Source organism: Budorcas taxicolor, chromosome 6 (genome assembly GCF_023091745.1).
Source record: "Budorcas taxicolor isolate Tak-1 chromosome 6, Takin1.1, whole genome shotgun sequence".
In the NCBI taxonomy this organism is placed as follows: domain Eukaryota; kingdom Metazoa; phylum Chordata; class Mammalia; order Artiodactyla; family Bovidae; genus Budorcas; species Budorcas taxicolor.
In genome coordinates this window covers 113,622,349-113,646,434 of record NC_068915.1, presented here as the reverse complement: position 1 = coordinate 113,646,434, position 24,086 = coordinate 113,622,349, and the positions used below count along the sequence as shown (strand labels likewise).

Sequence of the window (24,086 nt, the reverse complement as noted above, 5' to 3'; positions counted from 1 at the left end):
CCCTCCACCCACAGCAGCCTCATCTATGATCACTGCTTCTGGTCCTGTCGCTCTGGTGTTTTATTTGAAAACACCTGCGGCTCTCAGGCTGGCCCTCTCTCCTCTCCCCTGTCTGGCATCTTCCTTCTTTTCTTTCTTAAAGCCTCTTCCTTCTTGTGACACTTTTGTCTCGAGCCTCTTCATTGGTGAGAACCCGCGAGTGGGATTCCCTGCTCTTTCGGGCCTCTGAAACGCCCTTCGCCGGTCACTGAAATTCTGGGATCTTACAGGTGTTCCTCAACCTCCTCACCCCGTCCCACTTCTTCCTGCTTTCCGGGAGCTGCATCTCATCACGGTCCTTTGTCCTAAGCATCCCCCTTCCATCCACAGTGGCCGCCCTACGGGGACTGCGCACCGCAGGAAGTCAACGCCCCCCAACCGCCCCCACGCCCCTTCCTGCCTTACAGGCTGTGTGAGCACGGGGGTTCGGGGTGTTGGTGAGGCCGCGGCCGAGACGCCCACCCAGCAGGGCTTTTGATGGGGGCTTCCCAACCTCTTGCTGGCGGGCAGCACTGCGCTGGCTCCTGAACTTCCTGCCGAGTGGGAGCTCACGGGTCCTAGCTTAGTCTCCGCCTCTGGCAGTTTATCTCCGCTCCGTCTTCCTAGTCAGTTTAGCGGGAAGTTGAGCAAGCTGGGGCCGGGGCGGATGCTGCTTTGTCTGAGAAATCAGTCCCATGGTCTATAGATGCCCCTGCCCTGGTTTTATTTTTATTAAATAAAATAACTTTTATTTGACTAAAACCCCAACCAGGTTTGATCTTTTTGGCCACACAGTGAGGCATGTAGGATCTTACTTCCCTGACCAGGAATTGAACCTGCACCCTCTGTGTAGTAAGCATGGGATCTTAACCACCAGGGAAGTCCCAACCATCCAGGTTTTAGCACAAGATCACCCTCCTCGCCTTGGTGAAAGTGCCAGTGCCCTGGGGGAGCAAGGACACCTTCCTGGAATCTTCACCTTCCACACAGAGGCGAGAAGAAGGACGGGTCAACTCAGAGGCCAGAAACCCCAGTGATATCACACACACTGCTGAAGACCCTTAGAAATGACTGTGCTGGATTCACGTGGGCCCTCGCTCTAGGGGAGAAAAGACATGTATTTCTTTTCCCGACAACCACATTTTGTTAAAAGTATCGCAGGACTTTGGAGGACATATAACTGCTGATTTATGTGGGACAAATAACTATTTAATTGCTGTCTAATTACTTGACAATTAGAATTCCTATCGTGCCCGTGTCCTTAGGTATCTATTTATGGGCTGCGTGAGGCCGCTACAGCGCCCGCAGCCATTAAGAACACCAGGAACTGCGGAGCGGGCAGGGCTGCCAGCTACAGAGCATAATTACCCATGTAATGATTCTCTTATACCCGAGTAATTACAGGCTGGTATTATTTGTGTATTACCATTTATTCACACACCTAATCACAGACTCCTTTCACTAACTGGGACCCGGCCCAGGAAGCGCTGATCAATTTTTTAAAAATAACATAAAAGTCATCTGATGAGAGGCTTGGCTATCGGGCTCCCTTGTGTTCACAAGGGGAGGTGGCCGACGTCTGGAGGGGGGGAGCTGGGAATCCAGACCTGACACCAGGTTCATGGTGGCAAAGCCCACCCAGTCCAACCATGACCCAAGAGACAGAAGGACACTGCCCTGGGCATGGCATCCACTTGGGTGGGCTCTTTGCTGCTGCGTGGGGCCGTGGCCTCTGCCTGGTGCCCCTCTGCAGGTCGTGGCCCTCGTTGCCCTCTGGCCCAGCACATGCGACGCACCCCGTGTTAGGACTGCCCATCTCCATGCCTGTTGGCTCTCCTGGGCTTTGATGCTCGCCATGTCCAGGGCCTAGAGGGGCTTTATTGTTTTCAGTACTGCATGGTGTTGAATTCTGAGCCAGAATTGGGGGTCACTGTGTACCCACCAAACCAGGATGGAGGGACAGGCCTCACAGAGCTCTGACCCAAAATCCCATTTATAAAAGCAACCATTTCTCGGGGTGGGGTGTTCTGAGAGATGCAGATGAGCAATATCAAAGGTATTTTCCCCGAGAATTTCAGTCCCATTCTTTACGGCTCTATCCAGCATCTCTTAAATGGCCAGCTCAAAGCAACTGAGGGGGTGACCCAAAAGCCTCAGGAACAGGGTAACCAGAAAGAGGGGCCGAGTGTTTGGCAGTTGCCACACCTGTTAGTGCAATTAACAGAGCTCAACCTTGGATCAGGCATCCCAGGCTGCCTCCCATATTGTGAGGAGGAGTTGCTGTCTCCCACCACCACCAGCCCCGTGCCCCAGCCCTGCTCATCAGCAGATTCATGTTGGTGCTACATTCGACTCACCCCAGGCTTTGCGAACCAACCCCAGAACTCACTCTCTCTGTCCATCCCATCCCGCCTTTCACAGCCAGCTTCCCTGCGCTCCTGGCGCTGGAGCTGATGTGTGCATTCTAGTCAGTCCCCAGGGGCCTGTGACATGGTTGTCCTGGACAGGCCTGGGGACGAAGATGGGTAAGACATGGTGTGGGCCTGGAGGAGCCTTCGCCAGTCTGGGGACAATGGATGAGATGCACCCCGACGACGAGCTCTGTGCAGGCAGTGGGCTGTGAGTGTGCGTAGGAACAGGCATTAACTGAGCACCTACTATGCACCTGGCTGGGCACTGGGCCCTTCCCAAGCTTTACCATAGTCTTCCCTTCCTGTGCAGAGAACAACGGGCCCCATTGAGGACACAGGGTCTCGAGAGGCCAGTGGCTGCCAAAATTCTCCCCACAGTAGTGAGAGGAGGGGAAGGGACCAGTGACAGGTAGATTATCAATGCCCTTAGCTCTGGTCTGGGTTCAGGGCCTGCTGGCATGGGGATACCCCCCAGCTCCTCACCCAAAGCCCCCAAGCTCCACTGGGGTCCACATCTGGAACACGGCAGGCAGGGCTCTTCCACGGGAAGGCAAGCTGGCTGAAAAGTCTAGCTGTGAGGTCTTTCTTTCAAGCTAAAAATATACACTTACTGCTGTGTTTAAAGAGACAGGAAGAGAGAGTTTGAGGCTTGAAAGAAAAAATCCTCAGAAAAGGAAATGACTTTTTAAACAGTATAGTTAGAAGTGATTCAATAGGAGCAATGTCAGTAAATGCTGGTGGACATGGGCACTAGGCTGTTCTAGCTCCTACCTGCTCTTACAAAACCTCCTTTACCCGGCTGGGGACTCATCTTTTTCTCACTGTATTCCACCCTGGGTGGGCTGACCCCACCTCTCAGAGAACACATGACCAGACCTGGCCAATCAGAGCACAAGCTCCCTCTGGCCACAACCACTGCTTCAGGAACAGGTCACACGATCCCAGCCCAGCCAATGAGAGTCTTCCCTGGGATCTGTGCTGAAACTACTTGGAAAAGGACCCCTGCTCCTTCTGAGACCATGGTGCTGCAGATCATATGTGTCTGGGGTGGCCAGAGCTCATCTGTTCTGCCAAACAGCCAAATTGTGCCTAGGACTGAAGGTTGGCTCCAGGAGAGCAAAGTTAAGAAGTGGGGAGACAGACCTTGAGTCCTAACATCACTATTAAAGGTCCTGGATCAAGTTGTGCCTGAAGGAAGATCTACCCTTGGTCTTCACAGTTACATAAGCCAATGTGTTGCTCTTCCTGTTTGAGTGACTTCATATTACTTGTAATCAAATTAGTCCTGACGAATACAGCATGGGGGGACAAGGAGAGGGCAAGTATTTATTTGGTGGCAGATTTGTCAAAGGAAGACAAGTAGAGCAGAAAACACTAGAAATGGAAGCCGCCACTCCATCCCTCCGGCACCCAAGCCTGACACCATGGACCGGTCAGGCCTACTTCCCGCCGCATGAATGTGGCCCCAAGTCCTTCCCATAAAGACTTCCAAGGAGGGATGTAGGTAGGGAGTGATGGTCCAACTCATGTCTAGTTCAGAGGGAGGCGAAGCAGCTTGTCCCATTCTCCCTGCTAATCTAATCCCTGAAAGTACAGGAGACACTTCATTCCTTTGATTTAAATCTTCCCTTGTGTCTAACGATTTCTCAGCCACACCTCTTGGATAAGCCACATGACTTGCCGGATTCCCGGAAACCAGAGTATTTGTATATAAGCGGAGGAAGGGCATGACTGTAAATTACAGAACACAAATGCCAAAGCTGGGTGATAGGCAGATACTGAAGACATGCCTACAAAGCACTTGCCCTGAGCTTCCCTCTGCAGGCCCTCCCTACAGAGCCAGGAGCAGGGTTGACACGGTAAGAGCCCCTGCCCGGGCAGGGTCCAGCTGTGCCATGCCTCCGCACCACCCTGACCCTGAAGAATCACTCCATCTCTCTGAGCTGCCGGCTGCTCACCTGTCCGTGGACACCTGTGGCTCAGCCCCTGTGTGGCTTCAGTGGATAATAGTGTCACCAAAACTGCTCCCAGGATTGCCAACGGGATCGGTGCCCCACCCCATGCCCAGCACCCCAGAAAGCACCTCGTGAATCTTCACAGAAATCCCCTGATGACAGCACTCACTTCACCAGCTGGGCTCAGAGGGGCTCAGGAAAATTTCCCAAGCCCCAGTTCTGCCTGGACCACCTGTGTCTCCACTGCCAGGATGTCAGGGGGCCTCCCTTCCTCTCCCCAGGGCTGCTGTAAATGCCTGCTGCCTGAGACAGCACCAGCACGCCCATCATCACCACCAGCGTCCCCACAGACACACGCCTGCCCACTGTCCTCTGTCCCGTCCCCACATTGCAAAGCTCCTTCCATTCCGAGAAGCCCTTGAACCCTCACCGCAATGTCAATGAGACTAGAAGGAGGTGAGGCACCCTGGGGCCCCATTCCATGGTATTGGCTCTCCACAAGCACAGACACGGTGGTGTTCCTGGTCCCCACCGACTTGGGGGCCTTGGGACCCCAGGACCCTGGGACCCTAGTGCCTGACTTCCCCGTGGTTGCTGTGGCCAATTACTACAGCCTCGTGACTTAAAATAACACCGGTGCACTGTCTCCAGTTCTGGAGGTCTGAGTCTAGGTGTGAGCAGGGCTGGTTCCCTTCTGGAGGCTCCAGGGGAGAATCCACTCCCAGCCTTTCCCACCTCCTAGAGGAGCCTGCGGTCCTAGGCTCGCGGCCCCTCCCATCTTCAAAGCCAGCAGCATAACATCTTCCAGTCTCCCGGCTCCCTTCTCTCCTGACTCCCCCCAGCCTTCCCACTCTGTGACCATCTGCTTCCCTTGTTACATCTCCTCCTCTGATCCTCCTGCCTCCTCTTATAAAGATTAGTGTGACAACAGGGATTATCCAGGATAATCTCCCAACCTCAAGATTCTTTGCTTAATCACCTCTGCACAGTCCTCTTGGCTGTGAGAGGTAAGGTATTCACAGGTCTGGAGGATTAGGGCATGGACATCTTTGGGGGTCATGTTTTGACCCTAGCAAGGGGACAGAGAGGTGCCATCTGTCCTAACCACTTTAGGAGAGGCGGGACTCAGGAGCATGTATGTTGAGCAAGAGGAACATGGGGAAAGGCCTGAGCTGGAAGGGAGTGCCCCTTCTGATGGCCAGTTGGTCAGCAGGAAGGAGCCTCTGGGCATGAGATGAGGCTGGGAGGCAGACAGCCTGGCTTTCACACGAAGAACAATAGGTCAGGTGCCCCGGCAGAGCGGAGCTCAGGAAGCTGAGGGACGCAGGTCGGAGAGGACTGGAGTCATGAGGCAGCCACTGGGGTGAACCAGGCAAGAGGAAGGGGAAGCTTGTGTGGGGGTGGCAGAGGAGATGGAGAGAGGCCCAGGGCACTCACGAGCGTCTGCAATGGGCGGCGTGTAGAGAGAGGGTAAGGGAGATGGCAGTGCTAACGACTGCCCTCGGGGTTCTGCTTATGTGCCCGAGGGGATAAAGGGCTGGAGACCAGCTGACACATTACAGCAGGAGGCGATTTTGTAGTCTTGGGGTGGAGCCATGGCAGTGGTTTGGGGAGGTGGGGACCCAGTACTGGTGCTAAATAAATGGATAAATAAAAGATCGCAGAAGCTGGAGATGCTCTTGTTTCTCAAGGGCCTCCTTGTTGAGATCGGGTTTCCCTCCCCCAGAAATCACATTCAATTTTAAGCCGCTTTTACCAGGCTATGGCCCGTCAAGCTTCCTAAGAACCCACACTGCACAAGGACAAACTCTTCGCCTGCGTCTCTTTTCTGAGCATTTGTCTTTGAAGGGGAGAGAGACGAAATTCAGGCTGCGGCCAACAGCTGATCAGAAGCGGTTTTCTTAAGCGCGGATTCTTAATGGGGAAGCTGATCAGGGGCACCAAGGGGAGCTAGAATGGGGTCTGTGCTCTTCAGGAGGCTCACACCAGTGCCCGCAGCCTCGGGGTAGCATCTCCTCCACCACCAGACTCAGGACACAGCACCTGACCTTCAGTGGCAAGCGGCATGCGCGGGTCCCCCTGGCAGCCCCGGGGCATGAGAGAAATAAACCATCGCCTCCTCTCCCACCCAAAGGACAGCACTGTCCATCATGTCCTGCGTCTTGAGCCAGCCAGGGCTTCCGTCACCGCAATGGAGGCCACATCCAATACAGAGACTCAGGACCACAATGGGCTGGTGGGGGGTGTCTGCACCACCCACGAAGAGAAAGGAGCTTTCCTATTCCCAGGCTCCCTATGGGCAGGCTGGAGGTGCAGCTGAGCAATGCCCCCTCTTTCCGGCATCCAAGATGGGGGAGAAACAGCAGGGCCAAGGGGGAGGTGGGCACTGGATTGAGTGTCCACTCCTTGTCGGCTGACCAGGAGGCCAAGACTCTCAAGGCATCTGAGCTCCACGGGATGGTGATCGGCTGCCTCCCAGGGGCTCTGAGATGTGGCAACGCTGGTTCTGGGCCAGCCAAAGAGGCGCACCTTTGTTTGCCCTGAAGGCAGAGCCACCCAAAGGCTTTAATTTATCAAGGAAGGCCGGAAGGTCCAGCAAACACCAGAGCCTCCCAGGGCCTGCAGCAAGGAAAGAGTAGACTCATGCAACGTGGACCCCCGAGAGACGTGTCCAAACCCTGCTCACCACCCCATCGCCTCGCCTGTGGGCCCCTGTCTTTTCACCTCTAACACAGTGGCCACAATCACTGCTTTGGGGATGCTGCTGTGCCCTTGGGCGACCCCCTGTGGCTCCCAGCCCAGCCCTTCTGCCCCTCACTCCACCAGCCTGGAAGGACAGACACATGAGCACGGGGAGCAGTGAGTGGACCGCCGCAGGTGTGCGTCAGGAGGTCCCTGGAGCCTGCGAACCCGGATGGAGTCCCTGACACACAGGTGGCCAGCTGCCGAGATGCACCCGGATGGCCTTTTTGATACGTTCGAGTTGAGTTGTGGTTTTGGCTTTTTAGACTCTGCATCACCTGCAGAAGAGAGAATAAATCCAGGATCCCTTTCCTTCTCTGTTTATTAGCTCCAGAGGCCAGAGCCCAGGAGGTGTGTTTTCTGAGAAGGCTTTTTTCCTTCTCTCTCCTCTCTCCTGGCAATAATCTACTGGTTTCAGGAGGGCATCATTTTCCACACATTAGCTGGGGATTTGAGGGCTTCACTCCATGTCTGAGATGGAAGCTCAGTGCACCGTCAGGCCCAATTGAACTATTTTTCTCCTGGACGGGACGGGATGCCTGGCACTCCAGGGAAATGGAGACCATCACTGATTGGAAGAGAAGGCCTGTTTAACCTCTGGTCTACTTCCCCCTGCCCTGCAGGTCCCAAAAGCTGGCTTGTTTTCCCACCAGGCAGGGGCTCCTACTCCTGGTAACTGACCTCTGGGATCTGGCACCAAGCCGGGGCAGGGGGTGATGCCTGGGGACGGCAGGGGCTCTCCAGGAGCCTTGACTTTGTTCTCAGAGAGCCGAGGGGGTGGGGATGAACACACCACCCCGCTGGCCTCATCTTGAAGCTGAGGCTGACCAGAGAGCTCTGGAAGGAAGGAGGCCTGGGAAGCCTGCCCAGGCCGAGGGGGCCCCTGAGATCCCCCCAGAATCAGAACCACAGAGGGCACACGTGACTATTCTGTACCACTGGCCCTGATCACTGTCTCCCACTCTGGCCTGGCCAACCTGAGGGATCCTTCGCATCACCTCTGGATGCCATGGGCATCAGAGGATGCCCAGGGATTCAGCCTTCCCATCCTGGGCTCTTCATATGCCCCCTAAGGCCTGCCACCTCTCCAGGGCCCTCCCGTGTCCCTGTTAACCCACTGCTCAGACCAGAAGGCTGGGGCATCTTCTAAACACAATACATCTCCTGACTGTGTCCTTGTCTTCCCCATGAACCCGCCCACCTAGCTTCAGCCTCTTTATCACTAAGCTGGACCCCACCAGTGTTGGAGCCACAGCAGATGCCCATCAGATGGCTGGATGAGTGAATGGGTGGGTGGGTGGATGGATGGATGGATGGGTGGATGGATGGATGGGTGGGTGGATGGGTGGATGGGTGGGTGGATGGGTGGGTGGGTGGATGGGTGGGTGGGTGGATGGGTGAGTGGGTGGATGGGTGGGTGGATGGGTGGGTGGGTGGATGGGTGAGTGGGTGGATGGGTGGGTGGGTGGATGGGTGGGTGGATGGGTGGGTGGGTGGATGGGTGGGTGGGTGGGTGGATGGGTGGGTGGGTGGATGGGTGGGTGGGTGGGTGGGTGGGTGGGTGGGTGGATGGATGGGGAATGGGTGGATGGATGGGGAATGGATAGATGGACGGATGGGTGGGTGGCTGGGTGGGTGAATGGATGGATGGGTGCCTGGATGAATCCATGGATGGGTGGGTGGATGGATGGGTGGGTGGGTGAATAGATGGGTGGGTGGATGGATGGGTGAGTGAATGGATGGGTGGGTGGCTGAATGAATGCATGGATGGGTGGGTGGGTAGGCAGGTAGATGGGTGGAGAGTGGCTCTCCCTCAGTCCACTCCAGTCTCCCCATCACAGCAAAAGAGCTTTCTTAAAAAACAGGCAAGCCAGCACATCTGATCTCATCCTGAGGACTCCTCCAGTCTCGCCCTTGAGAACAGCCGACCCAGATGCTCCCAGGGCGCCTGGTCCCCCAATGGGTGGCCTGCAGGCATCCTGCCTGGAGAGCACTCTCTGGACATGACTCACTTTGCAAGCAAGCAGGAGCACAGGGCACCATGAGCATTCCCTGGGAGGCAAGCATCTCCAGGAAACCCGCCCCAGAGAGCCGATGCCGCCGGCACCTTGTCCCTCCCTGCCTCCCACTGGTGGAGCACACTCACTCCAAGGGAGCATCTGGTGGCTGCTGAGGGGTTTCTCATGGAGGCGGCAGCCCCCCGGCGGGCGCAGGCCCAGAGAGGCAGCCTGAGTGTGAGCACTGACCGCAAGGGCACCACACCCGGTTGCCCACGTCCCTGAACTGCAGCAGGCCACAGACATGGGGGTGGCCAGCTCTGCAGCTGCCCAGGACAGGCGTGGACACCCCTGAGCTTGCCACCTGAAGCTCAGTGTGATCTCAAGCCCATTTCCTGACAAGGAGATGGCGGTCCCCCTAGGTTGATGGGAGGACAGAGCAGGGGTCCAGGCTCAGGCCTGACAACGCCATCAGAAAGATGTGGAGTGACGGGGTTGGTCCTCCCAGAGTCCCCGTGGCATGGGCATTGTGCCCGCAGGCCACGCACTGGCCTGGCTAGGTGGAGGGGCACCAGCCTCTGGTGCTGTCTGACACACACGCAGCATCCTTGCCACAGGGGCCAGCATTGTGCTACCCTGTGCGTTTCCTGTGACCCCCAGTTACACCCCAGAGAGCCAGGACGGGGAGATACTGGCAAGCAAACCCCCTCAAGCCGGGTCCTCCCCAGCTCTGTGCCTCAGCCCTTTCTGGTCAGATGCTTCTGCGGAACAGGGAGACGCTGGTCAACACTCCAGAAGAAGATTTCAAAACAACAGCCATGCAACCCATCTCAATGAGAGGAGGAATGAAATGAAGGCCTTGATGCTTAGCACAGTCTTAGAAACACTGGAGCATACCCGGGCTTCCAAGCTCCCAGGAAACAACCTCTGACTGTTTGGCATGGAGGTGGGGGTTTGGGGGGTGCAGCAGGCATGCCTTGGGCCTGCTGCTCTTAATGTGGGCAGGTCAGACAGAGACCGCCCCACCTCGGAGTCCTCTGAGTGACAGCAGGAGGGTCTGAGAACGGCCAAGGCCATGGGACGGGGCTAACCTCGGCTCCCTGCTGAGGGCAGACCTCCCCTCCCCTCCCCCCCCCCCCCCCCCCCCCCATGGACTGCGGAGGCCACAATGAAGAAGCAAGACAAGGGAACTGAGCCAGGAGGTCAGCTGCGAGAAGGGGGCGGGGTTCATGCCAGAAAAGGGCGGAGCCTCCACAGCAGGGAGGGGGCGGGGCTTCTGCGCTGGAGGGGCGGGGCCTACAGATAGGTGGGCGGGGCGTGCATTCCAGGATGGGGCGGGGTCTCTACAGCGGGAAGGGTCTCTATACTAGCGAGGGGGCTCAGAGGTGGAGACTAGGTTTGGGACAAAACCCCAAGTATTTGAGGAGAGATAGAGACAGAGGCTGGAGAAGGACCTGACGACCCACTCCAGTATTCTTGCCTGGGAAACCCCGTGGACAGAGAAGCCTGGCCGGCTACAGTCCTTGGGGTCGCAAAGAGTCGGACATGACGGAAGACACCGAAGCCACAAAACAACTGTTAACAAGAGACAGAGGCAGAGATGGAGACACACAGCGTGCCCATTACCTGTCCTACACGTGTGGCCTTAGGGAAGACCCTGGACCTGTTGGTTCCTTCGCCTGTGAGATGCTGTACAAGCCCTGACTTTACAGGGGGTTGCAGGGATCAGAGGTAGCCTACGTAAGACTCCTAATACGAGGCCTGCTACTTTGAGGGCCTTCGGAACTCATGCCGTTCTTCAGGACGACCAGTCTCTTCCCAGGCACGGTTTGTACTCTGTGACACTGAGTTTCGAGAGAGAGAGATTTGCGGCCTGATTCATTTCCATCCTGAGTGCCTGGCCCGTGGCAGTTTCTCAGGACGTCTCGAGTGAGTGAGCAGAATGAACAAGTAGGTGAATTGATGGAGATCTTGTCCTGACCCCGTGCCTCCCAAATGAGGAGCCAAGGCCCCAGGAGGGCACCTGCTGGTGGATGGGCCAGGGGTCCTGAGGCTTAAAACTGGAGCCTTCTCCTGGGTCATCAGGTTAACAGAGATTTTTTCTGTAGAAAGTGTGCGTCTCTGTGTGTGATTTTAGCATTCAAACCAGCGCTGATACATCATGAAGTAAAGTGAAAATTCACATGAATTTTTAATATAAACCATGACACTTGAAAGCAATTCCATGCCCCAGCCAGCTCCCCTGGGCTGTGACCGCACACCCTCTCGCCCTGCCAAGGGGTTTTCCAGGCCGAGTCAGAAACACGCTCCAGTCCAAAGCTAAATCAGGAATTCAGACAGCACAGAAGGCATACGGGAACACTGAGGGGTCCTCAGGGCCCCCAGGGTCTCAGGTCATGCCGTGACAATGGTAGAATGTCGTGCCCATGGGTATCAAGGTGGGAGCTCTGGTTATACTACAGGCAAGACAAAAATAAAAGGATATTCATTTTGTAAGACAGGTTGCAAAGTGGTCTCTTAAGGGGCTATAAAGTGCTGCTTAGCCTGTAATTGTTGCTAAATGGACTCCTAATAGCATTCACATCTTCCTGCAAAACCTATCCATTGCTGGTAACTGCAGAGATAGACCCTCCACTCACGCTCACACAGGCGCCCCTGCAAATAAAGGACCCCGTCTTTTCCCAGATCAGACTCACGCTGGGGTAACCTCTTGCACCGGAAGGGCTCACTTTGGGCCCTGTTCTTATTCCTCCCACAGAAATGCAGCAGGAAGAGAGGTTTGGTCTCCCAGGGCTCCACCAGAGCCTCAAAGGCTCAAGAAGGTTTGCACTGTCTGTCCAGCTCACCTCCGTATCCCAGGGCCCAGCGAGGTGTTTAATCTGCATCTGATATCTGCACCATGCCGCAGGTACTTAAACTACATCTGGTATCTGTCCCGCATAGTAGGTGCTTCATCTGAATCTGATATCTATAAGATTGAACCGAGGGTTCTCACTCTGCAGAAGCAAGCTTGTCGCCTGGCGCATAGTAGGACCTCAACCCACATCTGCTGAATGGATGGGGGTTGGTGTTGAGATGCAACGTGGAGACCTGGTGGAACCTGCCCCCTGTGGAGAAGCCAGCACACGCGGTGGACAGAGCAGAGTCTGGGCTCTGCCCGTGGGGATCTCACTCCCCACCTGCTGCTCCTCCGCGGGGAGGAGCCCAGGAAAGTCCAGAATCCTGGAGCTGGGAGGGGCTTTGGAGAACCCCTAGTGCAACCTCTTCATCTTACAGAGGGGGAAACTGAGGCCTGGAGGAGAAATGGGATCTTCCAGAGTCAATTAGCTCAGCCGTGGTCAGATGGGGTCTGGTCCAGCCACCACCCATTACTGACACCCCTACCTCCAGCAAAGCAGGCTGGGCTGGGCTGGGCTGGGCTTGTACCGACATGGGGCCCACTATCTGCTCCCTAGAACTTTGCTGCAGGGTGCCCGGTGAGCTCGAGGGTGTGATAGAGCATGCTCTGGCCTCCAGTAGAACTGGATCCGAACCTTGCTCAATGCCAAGTACAGACACAATATGTTCACCGCATTGGTGACAGCTGAGCTACCCCACCAGCTGGGTGACCTGGACAACTCGCCCAGCTTCCCGCGAGTCTCTGTTTGCTCATCTGAGCAATACAGGTGATGATGCAAACCCCCGTCATGCCCTGCGTCCACACAAATAAATGACGACGACTGGCATCCGGTTCTGGACCAGGGCCTGGCGTACTCTGCATGATCGCCAGGGCGGGGCTGAGGAACGGGAAGCACAGACGAGCGAACGCATGGATACAATCGGAGGACGTTTCTGCTTTTCCTGACGGGGCCCCACCCCAGCCCCAGTCCAGCCCGCTGCTCCCAGGTATCCTGAGAATCAGCTGAGCGCTGATGCGGTGTGCCGTGTGCCTGGGCTGCTCCCCGACCCCTAGGACCACCCTTCAGAAGTTCGCAGACCAGCACGTGGCCCCCACGTCTCTCCTCCACCCTCCCCGATCCCTGTGGCTTCTGGCTCTTCATCTGACATGGTCTCACATCAGCCTTTTCAGTAACAGCGACTGTGGCTTTCTCCTTCCCGTATTTCTTGAGAATCAGCTGAGCACTAAGGCTGCGCATTTAGAACACACAGTGACATCACAGGTGGCAGACACTGGGAAGGGGAGCCCTCTGGGAACTGTCCGTCAGTATGTACCTTGAGCGGCAGTGAAATGAGCGAGGTGCTTTCTGCATTCACTTGTCGCGTCTTCCCGTGATCCTCACCCGATTAAGAGATGAGACGCCTGGGGACCTCCCTGATGTCCCCTGGCTGGGGGATCATGTCAGAGCTGGAATGAGGACAGGGGTCCCCAGTTTAGGTGTGGCTCCCTGGGCCCCCTCAAATTCAGGGGGCCCCAGGCAACCCCAGGAAGGGCCCAGCACACCATGGGCCGGCCACACCTGCTCTCCCAGGTGCAGGGGGAATCCGGGGATCAGAAAAAACTACGAGGCAATGGCATCCATTCAGCAGGACCAGCTGCTGCTTGTGACGCTCACTCACTCATTCATTCATTCCTTCAGCATCAGCTGAGTGCTTCTGCGGGGCACATGTCTACCCCCAGCGGTATTTCCAGGCTAAATTCTCAAATACCCTCTCAAAGGCATTACTGATCAGTGTTCTCCTTTTCTCTAAATATGCAAACTTCTCCCTGCCTGCACCCCTGTCCAGATGTTGTCTGCAGAGGAGGCTCTGCTTCGTGCCCCAGTTGGAGCCCCAACCCCCGCTCCATCTGCCCGAGCCCCCGGGGGATCAGCATGGTTGCCTCACTCCTGGTGCCCTTGGCCTGCTCGGATGCCCTATCTGAAGCCCCCTTGCTGAGTTCCTGCCCAGCATCTCATTAACGCCCACCCCACCGCCTTTGCCCTGCCGGCTGCTGCACGCAGGGCCAGGGTCTGTCTGTCCTTCCTGCTGTAGGCCTGGCTCTACATGAAGCCTTCCCTGGCCTCCCGGCCTCAGAGACACCCTGCTCCATGTCTGCACTGTTGCCTCTGCCTGTCTCGTTTCCAAAGGTGGACACAGCCTTTGGGGCCAGCCCTGGAGCCACGGTCACATCCCAGCTGGCGAAGCACAGTGGGGTCTCCTCTCATAGGGACCACGAACAGCAGCTTGGGGATGGCTTCAGGGCCAGGCTGGTCAGACAGACAGAACTTGGGGGATGCAAAGGGGATGAGTGGTGTGACCTCCTGTGTCCACTGCTGCCTAGAGTCTAGAGGTGGACGGGGCTCTCTAGCCTGGGTCAGCACCAGCCCCCAGGAGCCCTCCTTGGCCTCACCTCTGAGTCACAGTGACCCCAGGAAGAAAGAAGACAGCGGGCAGGAGGCAGGGTGTTTGTCCTTGCTCGTCCCAGCACTCAGCTCTCGTGGCCGATGAAGGGCCTCCATGCTCTACACGCTATTGTGCCCAGGCTAGGCTGGGGTGCTGCCTGGGCGTATCCCTCACTCACCACCCCCCCAAAGAGAGCCCTGCGGCTCAGAGGGTGGGGGCGGCACTCAGGAAAGGCAAGCTGCTCACAGCAGAATGAGGGTTTGAGTCCAGCTGTCTTCTTACCAAACTGGGCTGGAGTCGGACACGGGATGAAGACCGCTCGGGGGCAGGTGGGGCTGAGCTGTGGATGCTGTGAGTGTGGTGGTGGTAGTGGGTGGGGGCCACTCCCTCCCACTCACTGTCATTCTCCACAAAGGAAACTCCCAGCTTTGGACCCGGGTGAGGCTGGGGTCAAATCCAGGTCTCCCACCACCAGCTGTGTGATGATTGGCTGGTAGCCTCACCTTCTTAGGCCTCAGTTTTCTGCCCTGGAAAATGGGATACTAACCCCTCCTTTCCAGGAACAGAGTGAGACCGTGCATGTGAAGACGCCAGGCAGGGTCTAGGGAAACTCAGGCACTGGGGAAACCACCCCCTGCCTTTCTCTCTTCAGTCCCGAGCCCCCTCCAGGCACCAGTGTCCCCATGGATGTGCCCCTCCCCCCAGCAGCCCTCCCCATCTCCGCATAACCATTCTGTCCATCAAGAGACCTTTACAGCAGTAAAAGTCAAGGAAAGGGGAGGGGGGACGACCTGCAGAAAGCTGACATCGCATTAAAAGGTGCCACCGAGGTGATCTGGACAGCAAATGGCCACGCACACCAGTTCCCATGTTCCGTAAAACCCTGCAAAGGGGCCTTGATCCCTGCAGAACCTGCCAAGTGCACGCACACACCAACTCCTCTGGGCCCAGTAACCCACCATCAGTTTAACCATCACACCCTCCAGTGCCCTCCGCATGGAGCCCTCTGGCATCTGTGACTCCCTTCCTGGGATGTCCTCAGCCTACACAGGCCTTCCCAGGCTTTACGCTGCTCCGCCCTGTCCATTAAAGTCACCGTCAGAGCATCTATCCGTGCCCGTGAGCTGCCCTCGTGCGAGCAAGTATCACGCTCTGTGTTCTAATCCCCAGTTTGGGGTCACACCCCATTCCCCAGGAGGTGCCTGGCCTGTCCAGGTCCCTCTCTGTGACACGGATCTGTTTCTCTGGCGGGAGTCAAGCGTGCAGGACAGCTGGGGACACACCCGCGGTGCTGCCTCTGACCCATTCTGGGGTCCTAAGGGGGCCAGGAGGCAACCCTGGCTTTGCAAAAGCCCAAGTTCTCTTAGAACTTGGCACGAGTGGCAGTACCTGGAAATGGCCAAGTTCCCTGACCCACAACCAGGCAGAGAGCAGAGTCAGGAGACTCTTTCAGGCCAAGAAAACAGAAAGTAAAGTTCAGATGAAAAACCAAATCAACAACAACAAAAAAAGGCAGGAGATCAGACTGCTTTTCGCTGCTTTGCCAGGACTCCAGGCCAGAAAGACTCTTTCTCCCCTCTAGAGCAGCCACTACACCCCCCAACCCCTACTCTGCCTGGATGGAGGCTGGCCCAGGGCAGGTGCAGACACAGACACCAGGACAACCTTCCCTGCCCTCAGGCCCAGCCGCAGTTTTAAACCTCTTTGTCCAAATGAACTCAGGTGGAAGAGCGATGAGAGACACAGAGAGCTGAGAGGTTGACCCCTCACCTGCCTTCAGGGCTCCAGAGGAGCAAGGTGACACCACCCCCCCCACCCCGCCCAGAGAGGCGGCGGGCGCAGCGCCTACCTTCCTCTTGTTAGTCGGGCAGATGTAGAAGTTGTCGATGACGGTGGTGACGCCAGGCTGGAGGGTGAGCTTGGTGTAGGAAGTCCCGAAGTCCGACGACCTGGGGGGGACAGGACGACAGCTGTCAGCAACGGGTCCCCGCCACGCCTGTGTGTACTGATGGTGTCCGGCACAAGCTGTGTGCCAGGGGTCTCTGGGACACCCAGGGCATGCCCAGCACTGTCTTCCAGCGAGCTGCCTGCCCTGGGCATTCCACAGGGCCCCACCTGTCCGCGGTCTGTGCGAGTTCTGTGCATCACTCTCATTAGGAAGGGCCTCGCAGGTCCTGGCCACGTTATTTTGACTCCTCAGAAAACCCTGACAGATTATGTCCTCATGTCCATCTTGCAGAGGGCCAGAGGGGAGCTGTTCCTGCCTGAAATCACTCAGCTAACAGGTGGCCAACTCAGGACGTGCATACTAGCCTGCCCATGAACAGCTGGTGCCCTGTTTGTTCTACAGAAGGTCCTGAGTCCTTCTGCTTGTCCGTTTCCCTTTCTGGACCGTGAGGTCCTCCAGGAAGCTGCACCCTTCTCCTTGACCACGTGCGCCCCCAGGGGCCCTGGGAATCAGACCCCTGTCCTCGAGCCAGCTGGTGGGTGTCAGCACCCACTCTACTCAGCAGGGCCTGGGGGTCAGTCCCTCCTGCCCAGGGGCCCACGTTCCTGTCTGTAAGGCAAGGGCTGCAGGAAGGAACCTCCGAGCTCTAGCCTCCACCCAGAGCAGCCACAGCAGCGGAAGAGATATAGGCATCAAGGGCGATTTCACAGCAGCCAGCGCATTGGGACATGGAATTAATCCCATGTTAAAGCTCAGCACCCTCAGCTGAGCTCAGCTCAGGCACCCTGGGCCCAGCACTCCTTGGGACCAGCTAGTTAAAAAGTGCAGTGACCGCAGAGCCGGAGGCACGGTCCAACCCGGGTGGCACTTTCCACCCACTCCCTAAACTGACATGTGGAGTCCCAGAGGCCTCAGTTTCTCCCAGAGCATCTGGTCTTCTGACCAGTCAGGAAGATCACCCCGAGGTGGGGACATGGACAGGAGCGGGCACCAAGGGTTGCTGAGGCCCGCTGAGCTGGTGCCCCTTGGACCTATCCATCTGATCACCACTGAGACAGTCTTGGACGGAGCCGAGCTCCAGGGCTAAGGGCGGCCGATCTCAGCTATTGACGGGGCCTGTGTGGGGCCTGGGCTGCAGGTGGCCAGGGCAGCCCCTTGCCCTCTCTGGACCCATCGAAGGGCTGGGTCGGGCTGTGAGTCTCAGGCTCCCCCAGTGTGGCCGGGGTCCAGGGGGAGGCCTGGAGCTGCCCAGGTGAGGGCCCCAGCCCACCGGCAGTGCTGTAGCTGCACCCCGTTATAGGACAGCCTCACCTTTCTACAGGGATGTGTTTCCTCCCTGCCTCTTCCCTAAGCCTGCCCTTTCCTTGAGGCTCCAGAAAGATGGGTCATGTTTATGGCCCTGGTGCTCAGTGGCGCCTTGTCCCCAGAGGTCAGGTCCCTCAAAGGCCTGAGGTCACAAGGTCCTTCCCCAGGCCAGGACAGAAAGCAGCCCCTGTGCCCCCTGACTCCCGGGAACGCCAGCAGGGGCTGCCCAACCCCAGTCTCCTTCCCCCAACAGGATCCTCTGACTCTACACGCTCCCCTCCCCAGGTGACATTAGGGAAGCACTTACTCTCAACACCATGGAGAATTGATTTTCCTTGGGGAAGGAGGAAGCTGGAGGCCCATTACGGGAGGAATCGATTTAAAGACCCAGGAAATTCCAGAACCCCCAGGGAAACAAACAGCTGTGCTTGGAAGCTCTTGCCTGGCAACCTCCAGCCTCTTGATCCCCTCCCCTCTCCCTCCCACCTCCAACAAGCCACCTCTAAGACCTGTGATCTCTGCCTTCCAGACACTTGGCCACCTACGCTTCCCTCCATCCAGACACCCCAGCCCAGCTGCCTCCCTTCCTTCATCTGTGGCCACAGCAGCCTGTTCACACCTGCTTACTCAAGGGTACCTGCTGGTGTGAGCCCTCAGCAGGGAGAGAGTGGGACCCAGGCCCTGCCGCCTGGGAATCTGTATTCTATCAGGGCCTGGGAGGTGGCTGATAAAAAAGCGAAAACACAGCTCTGTCAAAGGAGACAAGGACTGGGAAGAAGCACAGACAGGGTGAAGGACAGAGAGGGCAGTAAGTGCTGTCTCAGAGCATGGCAGGGAAGGCCCCTCAGACACTGGGCTGAGATGGGAAGGAAGGAAGACAGGGTGCTGCGTGCCAGCTACAGACACCAAGGACTGCCAGCCACCCCCAGGAACTCAGAGAGAGGCAGGGAACAGATTTCCCCTAGATCCTCCAGGAGGACCCAACCCTTCCAACACCCAGAACCCAGGCTTCCAGTCTCCAAACTGTGGACCACAGTTTCCGCCTAAAGGCAGTATGGTACTTAATATGACAACCCCAGAAGCTAGCACTGTTCCAGGTAGACAGAGGCACAGGTGCAAAGGCCCAAGGACAGGGCCCCCTCTCCCCTGTCCTCTCTGGACAGGGAAGATGGGGTCTGTTCAGAGCAGAGTCCAGCTGTGAAAGCATCAGGAATGCCTCACCCTACAGGACAATGCAATCCAATTCCTCAAATGGCTGTTAGCACCAAGTTCCAGGCCGCTTGCCAGGGACTGGGGACATCAGTTCGTTCATTCCTTCACTCTTTCATTTAACTCTTTTTGTTTCTTTTGTTCAGTTCTTTTATGCTGTAAGCTTCACACCAGGACTGGGAATTGAAATTTCTGTATTCAAATCCATTCCCACCCCACATGTTTACTGCATATCTACTGTGTTCTAGTCACTTTATCCCCTGGTGAGTAGGACAGACACTGCCCTACCCTGTGGGGGTGGCAAGCTGGCTGGTGAGACAGAGAGAGCAGACAGATGGACACATCCAGAGAACCTTGGGAGACTCTAAGGGGGGACGTCACCCCGCTCAAGTCCAGGAGCCATGCTCATCCCCGTCTCAGGGCCAGGGGCCATGCCCAGCTCCCATGCCTCCCTCAGTTCAGTTCAGTTCTGTCGCTCAGTCATGTCTGGCTCTTTGCGACCCCATGGACCGCAGCACGCCAGGCTTCCCTGCCCATCACCAACTCCTGGAGCTTACTCAAACTCATGTCCATCGAGTCAGTGATGCCATCCAACCATCTCATCCTCTGACACCCCCTTCTCCCACCTTCAATCTTTCCCAGCATTAGAGTCTTTTCAAATGAGTCAATTCTTTGCATCAAGTGGCCAAAGTATTGGAGTTTCAGCTTTAGCGTCAGTTCTTCCAGTGAATATTCAGGACTGATTTCCTTTAGGATGGACTGGCTGGATCTCCTTGCAGTTCAAGGGACTCTCAGGAGTCTTCTCCAACACCACAGTTCAAAAGCATCAATTCTTCAGCACCCAGCTTTCTTTATAGTCCAACTCTCACATCCATACATGAGTACTGGAAAAACCATAGCTTTGACTAGACAGACCTTTGTTGGTAAAGTAATGTCTCTGCTTTTTAATATGCTGTCTAGGTTGGTCATAGCTTTTCTTCCAAGGAGCAAGCGTCTTTTAATTTCATGGCTGCAGTCACCATCTGCAGTGATTTTGGAGCCCCCAAACATAAAGCCTGTCACTGTTTCCATTGTTGCCCCATCTATTTGCCATGAAGTGCTGGGACCAGATGCCATGATCTTAGTTTTCTAAATGTTGAGTTTTAAGCCAACTTTTTCACTCTCCACTTTCACTTTCATCAAGAGGTTCTTTAGGTCCTCTTCACTTTCTGCCATAAGGTGGTGTCATCTGCATATCTGAGGTTATTGATATTTCTCCCGGCAATCTTCACTGCCCAGCCAATCCACAGACCCCCCATCTTGTCGACTCTTCCTCCTGAATTGGGCACGTTTCACCCCAACACCACCAGCCCTCCACCCAGGCCCTCTTCATCTCCATTGTCCTTGAGGGGGTCCCAGTGGATGACAGGATCAGAGGAGGAGGCGGCCAGTGCTGACTGGGTGGCTGGTGATCCCCAAGGAGGGTGGTGGTGGTGGTGGTGAATGAATTTCCAGTGGCTGCTGTAACAAATTACCAGAAACTTAGAGACTTATAACAAGACACATCCATTATTATGCATCTCAGGAGATCAAAAGTCCAAAATGGTTTTCTGAACTAAAATCAAGGCATCTTGATGCCCTGGAACACCTGCTGGAAGGCTCAGGGTGGGGGCCATCCATTTCTTTGCCTTTTCCAGCTTCCAGAGGCCTCCTGCACTCCTTGGCTCATGGCCCCATCTCCAGCTTCAAAGTAAATGCCTCCCGTCTCCGCTTCCGTAGTCAAATTGCCTTCAATTATGGTCCCAGTTCTCTCTTACTCCTATGATGAAGACCCTTGGGATTACACAGGGCTCACACAGATCATCCAGGATAATCTCCCCACATTCTTATTTTGTCCAAGCCACTTGGCTTGTGGGATCTTTGTTTTCGGATCAGAGATTGAACTGGGGCCCCTGGCAGTGAAAGTAGCCTAACCACTGGACCACCAGGGAACTCCCTCCCTGTCTCTCCATTTTATCACACCTGCAAAGTCCCCTTTGCCATGTGACATATCCGCAGGCTTCAAGGATTAAGATGTGGTATCTCTGAGGATTCCTGGAGGAGGAAATGGCAACCCACTCCAGTATTCTTGCCTGGGAATTCCCATGGACAGAGGAGCCCGGTGGGCCTCAGTCCATGGGATGGCAAAGAGTCAGATGCAATTGAGCACACACAGAAACAGCAACAGTCTTGGGAGGTATTATTTCTCCTTCCCTGAGTGGGCATTTGAGCCAGGTCTGGGGTTCCATGAGAAGCAGGGTGAGCAGGCGGAGGGGCTACCGTGGATCGGGAGAAAGATGACAGGGCCAGGGATGGAAGAGGTGGACGGACCAGGCACGGATGGCCCCAGATGCCGCAGAGAGCCTGGGCCTGCCCTGCATTACAGGCACCACTTAGTAGATCAAAAAGAATGCAAAAGATTCCATGATAATGTCATGTTGGTTCCGTACCAAGTCGCTTCAGTTGTGTCCAACTCTTTGCAGCCCTATGGACTGTGGCCCGCCAGGCACCTCCATCCGTGGGATTTTCCAGGCAAGAATACTGCAGTGAGTCACCATGCCCTCCTCCAGGGGACCTTCCCAACACTGGGATCGAACCCACGTCTCCTGCGGCTCCTGCGTTGTATGCGGGCTCTTCACCGCTGAGCCACTGGGGAACCCCATATTGGTTGCCTGTTGACATAGTATTTTGGATATACTGAACTAAACAAAGTCCATTATTCAGGTGCATCACATCCGTTTCTTTAATGAATAGTTAATTTTTTAAGAGGAATTTTAGGTTCAGAGCTAAATGGAGAGGAAGGTACCGAGGTTTCCCAGGTCTTCGGGCCCCACACGCGCGTAATCTCCACTCCCCACCAGAGCAGCACGTGTGTTCCCGCTGGCGCGCCCGCTCTGACGGCAGCATCGTCACCCAGAGTCTACAGCTCACACGGGGGCCACTCTTGGCTTGTACGTTCTATGGACAAACATGCGGCAACAAGGACCCAGCACCGCGGTGTCAGAGAGAGCAGTGTCACCGCCTAAATCACCCTGGGCCCACCTGCGCACCCTCCCTCCCCGCCCCACCCCTGTAACCACTGATCCTTTCACTGTTTCCATACTTCTGCCTTTCCCAGAATATCACACACAGTACTGGGATCACGCTGTCTATAGCCTTTTCAGACCAGCTTCTCTCCCGTGGAAATATACCTTCCAGGAGCCTCCAGGTCTTCTTAAGTCACCCGTTTCTACTTTTTCATGACAATCCACATTCTATTTCTACTGGGCTCGCTGGTCTAGACACAGATGGAGGCCAGGGCGGGCTCTGCACGGTGTGAGCGGGGCTCTGTGGTCGGGTCTGCGTCCCTGTCTGGAACGCACCGTCGCAGGGGGGATGAGCAGAGTGACGGGGTGAGGCGTGTTAGACAGTGTCTCGAAGCAGCCGGTAGGAGCTCGTCGTCACTGTTACTTTAGGAAGACTGGAGTGACTGCGGGGCTGGGGAGGAGCAGAAAGGAAGGCAGGATGTGTGCCCAGGGGGGTGGAATCGCTTGAGCAGGGCAGATGAGGTGTTAGATGGTGGGAGGTGGTGGAGGGTGACCTGAGTGGCATGGGAGACACTGCTCAGATGGGGTGTGGCCCCCGGTGTGGCTTAGGAATGGACTGGACTGGGAGTCAGGACAAACCTGAGGCTTGCCCACCAGCACCTGACCAAGCTGGCAGGACGCAGTGGGGCTGGAAGATGGGAGAGTTCAGAGAAGCACGTTTTCCCGGTGCCCACAGCCTGGCTATCCTTCACCTGGCACCGGTCGGAGAGTCCTGAGACCCCTGAGGTTGAGAGGTACTGTGATATCCGGCTAGCTGGGAACGAGGGGTCTAGTGGTCGGGGTCTGGGCCGTGCCCCCTCGCTGCTACTGGGTGTGAGCTCCAGGCACACCCTCAGGGTTGGGCATCGGTTTCCCCTTCAGGCACCAGAGGGATGCAGTCAGGGTCCCTGGGGCCCCTGTGAATGGAAAAGGCTGAGGTCATATGCCCTTCTTCTGCGGCGTCCCTGCCTGTTATCTGCCTCCTGGCCTCCCCGCCCTGAAGCTGGTTTCCTTGGGGAAACCCTCACCCAGGCAGACCTTGTTTCCCGGGGGCCACACAGGTGTCCAGATTTCACTTCATTCTGTCCTCAGACCACCTGCTTTTCAAAGAAATACAAGTGGAAGAACAAGCCCAGCAGGGACGGTGTCCGTGTTCAGAAGATTTACTCCAAGGAAGGAAAGTGAAAGCTGGAGTGCTGCGTGGTCCCTGCCTCTTCCTGTGTGTCTGGGGGCTGCCAGAAATAGGCACCACTCAGTATGCAAACCAGAGATGGAGATCAGAACTGCCTGGGGTCACCCCAGACTCCAGATGACGCACAGGCCAGGTCCCCGTCTCTTGGTACCTGGAGTGCGGTATCTCTGTAATGCGCTCACCAAGCTTGAGTCACGGATGACTCAGTTAAATGCCTTCCATTCCTGATTCTTCTCTAAACTTCCCACAGCCCCAGAGCACCAACCCTGAATCTAAGGCTGCCTCCTTCCTACAGTGCCGCCAGGTACCAGGACAGGAAGGCTGTGTGACCTGCAGTGAGCAAGTATCCATCTCTGGGCAAGTTTCCCATAGAACCCAGTCAGATGTGCCCGATGTTTCAACACCAGCCAACAAGTGCCCCCTGGACTTGCCTGTTGAGGGGAGACTCCCCGGTTCATCTCAGGATGGTCAAAATTCCTGTGAGAGCTGAGCATGTCCAGAAGGGAGAACAGGAGTGAGGGGGGGAGGGGAAAAGGAGGATGGGGGAGAGACGGGGAAGAAGAGAGGAGGAGGGGAACAGAGATTACCCAGGGTCTCCTCTGGGCCAGGCCTCCTCCCAGCCTATACCCTGACCTTGCCCACTGCTAAGACCGTCTCCAGGTTCTTCTGACTGTAACTCAAACGTGATCATCCCATCTAGATTTATTCAAATTAAAAATTTTGAATAAAAATAGACTCTACATCCGGCAAATAGATATATGAAAGGCAAGTGCAGTTGGAAAACTGCTATTTGTAAATTGGCTGCTTAATTGCTAAGTGTTTGTACATGTGCACTTTTAAAAGAAAAATGATTTAATTGAGCCGTTTTCATACTCTATAATTATTTCATTGGCAGGGACATGTG

At 56.0% G+C, this 24,086-nt stretch overlaps 1 protein-coding gene across 1 annotated transcript in view; it reads right to left on the bottom strand.

Moving 5' to 3' along the window:
- SORCS2 (sortilin related VPS10 domain containing receptor 2) overlaps positions 1–24,086 on the bottom strand; it is a 491,862-nt gene that overhangs the window by 170,306 nt on the left and 297,470 nt on the right. Inside the window, exon 3 of the mRNA XM_052641644.1 lies at positions 16,295–16,394. Within this exon, the coding sequence (XP_052497604.1) occupies positions 16,295–16,394 (100 nt within the window). The remainder of the gene's footprint in view (positions 1–16,294; positions 16,395–24,086) is intronic.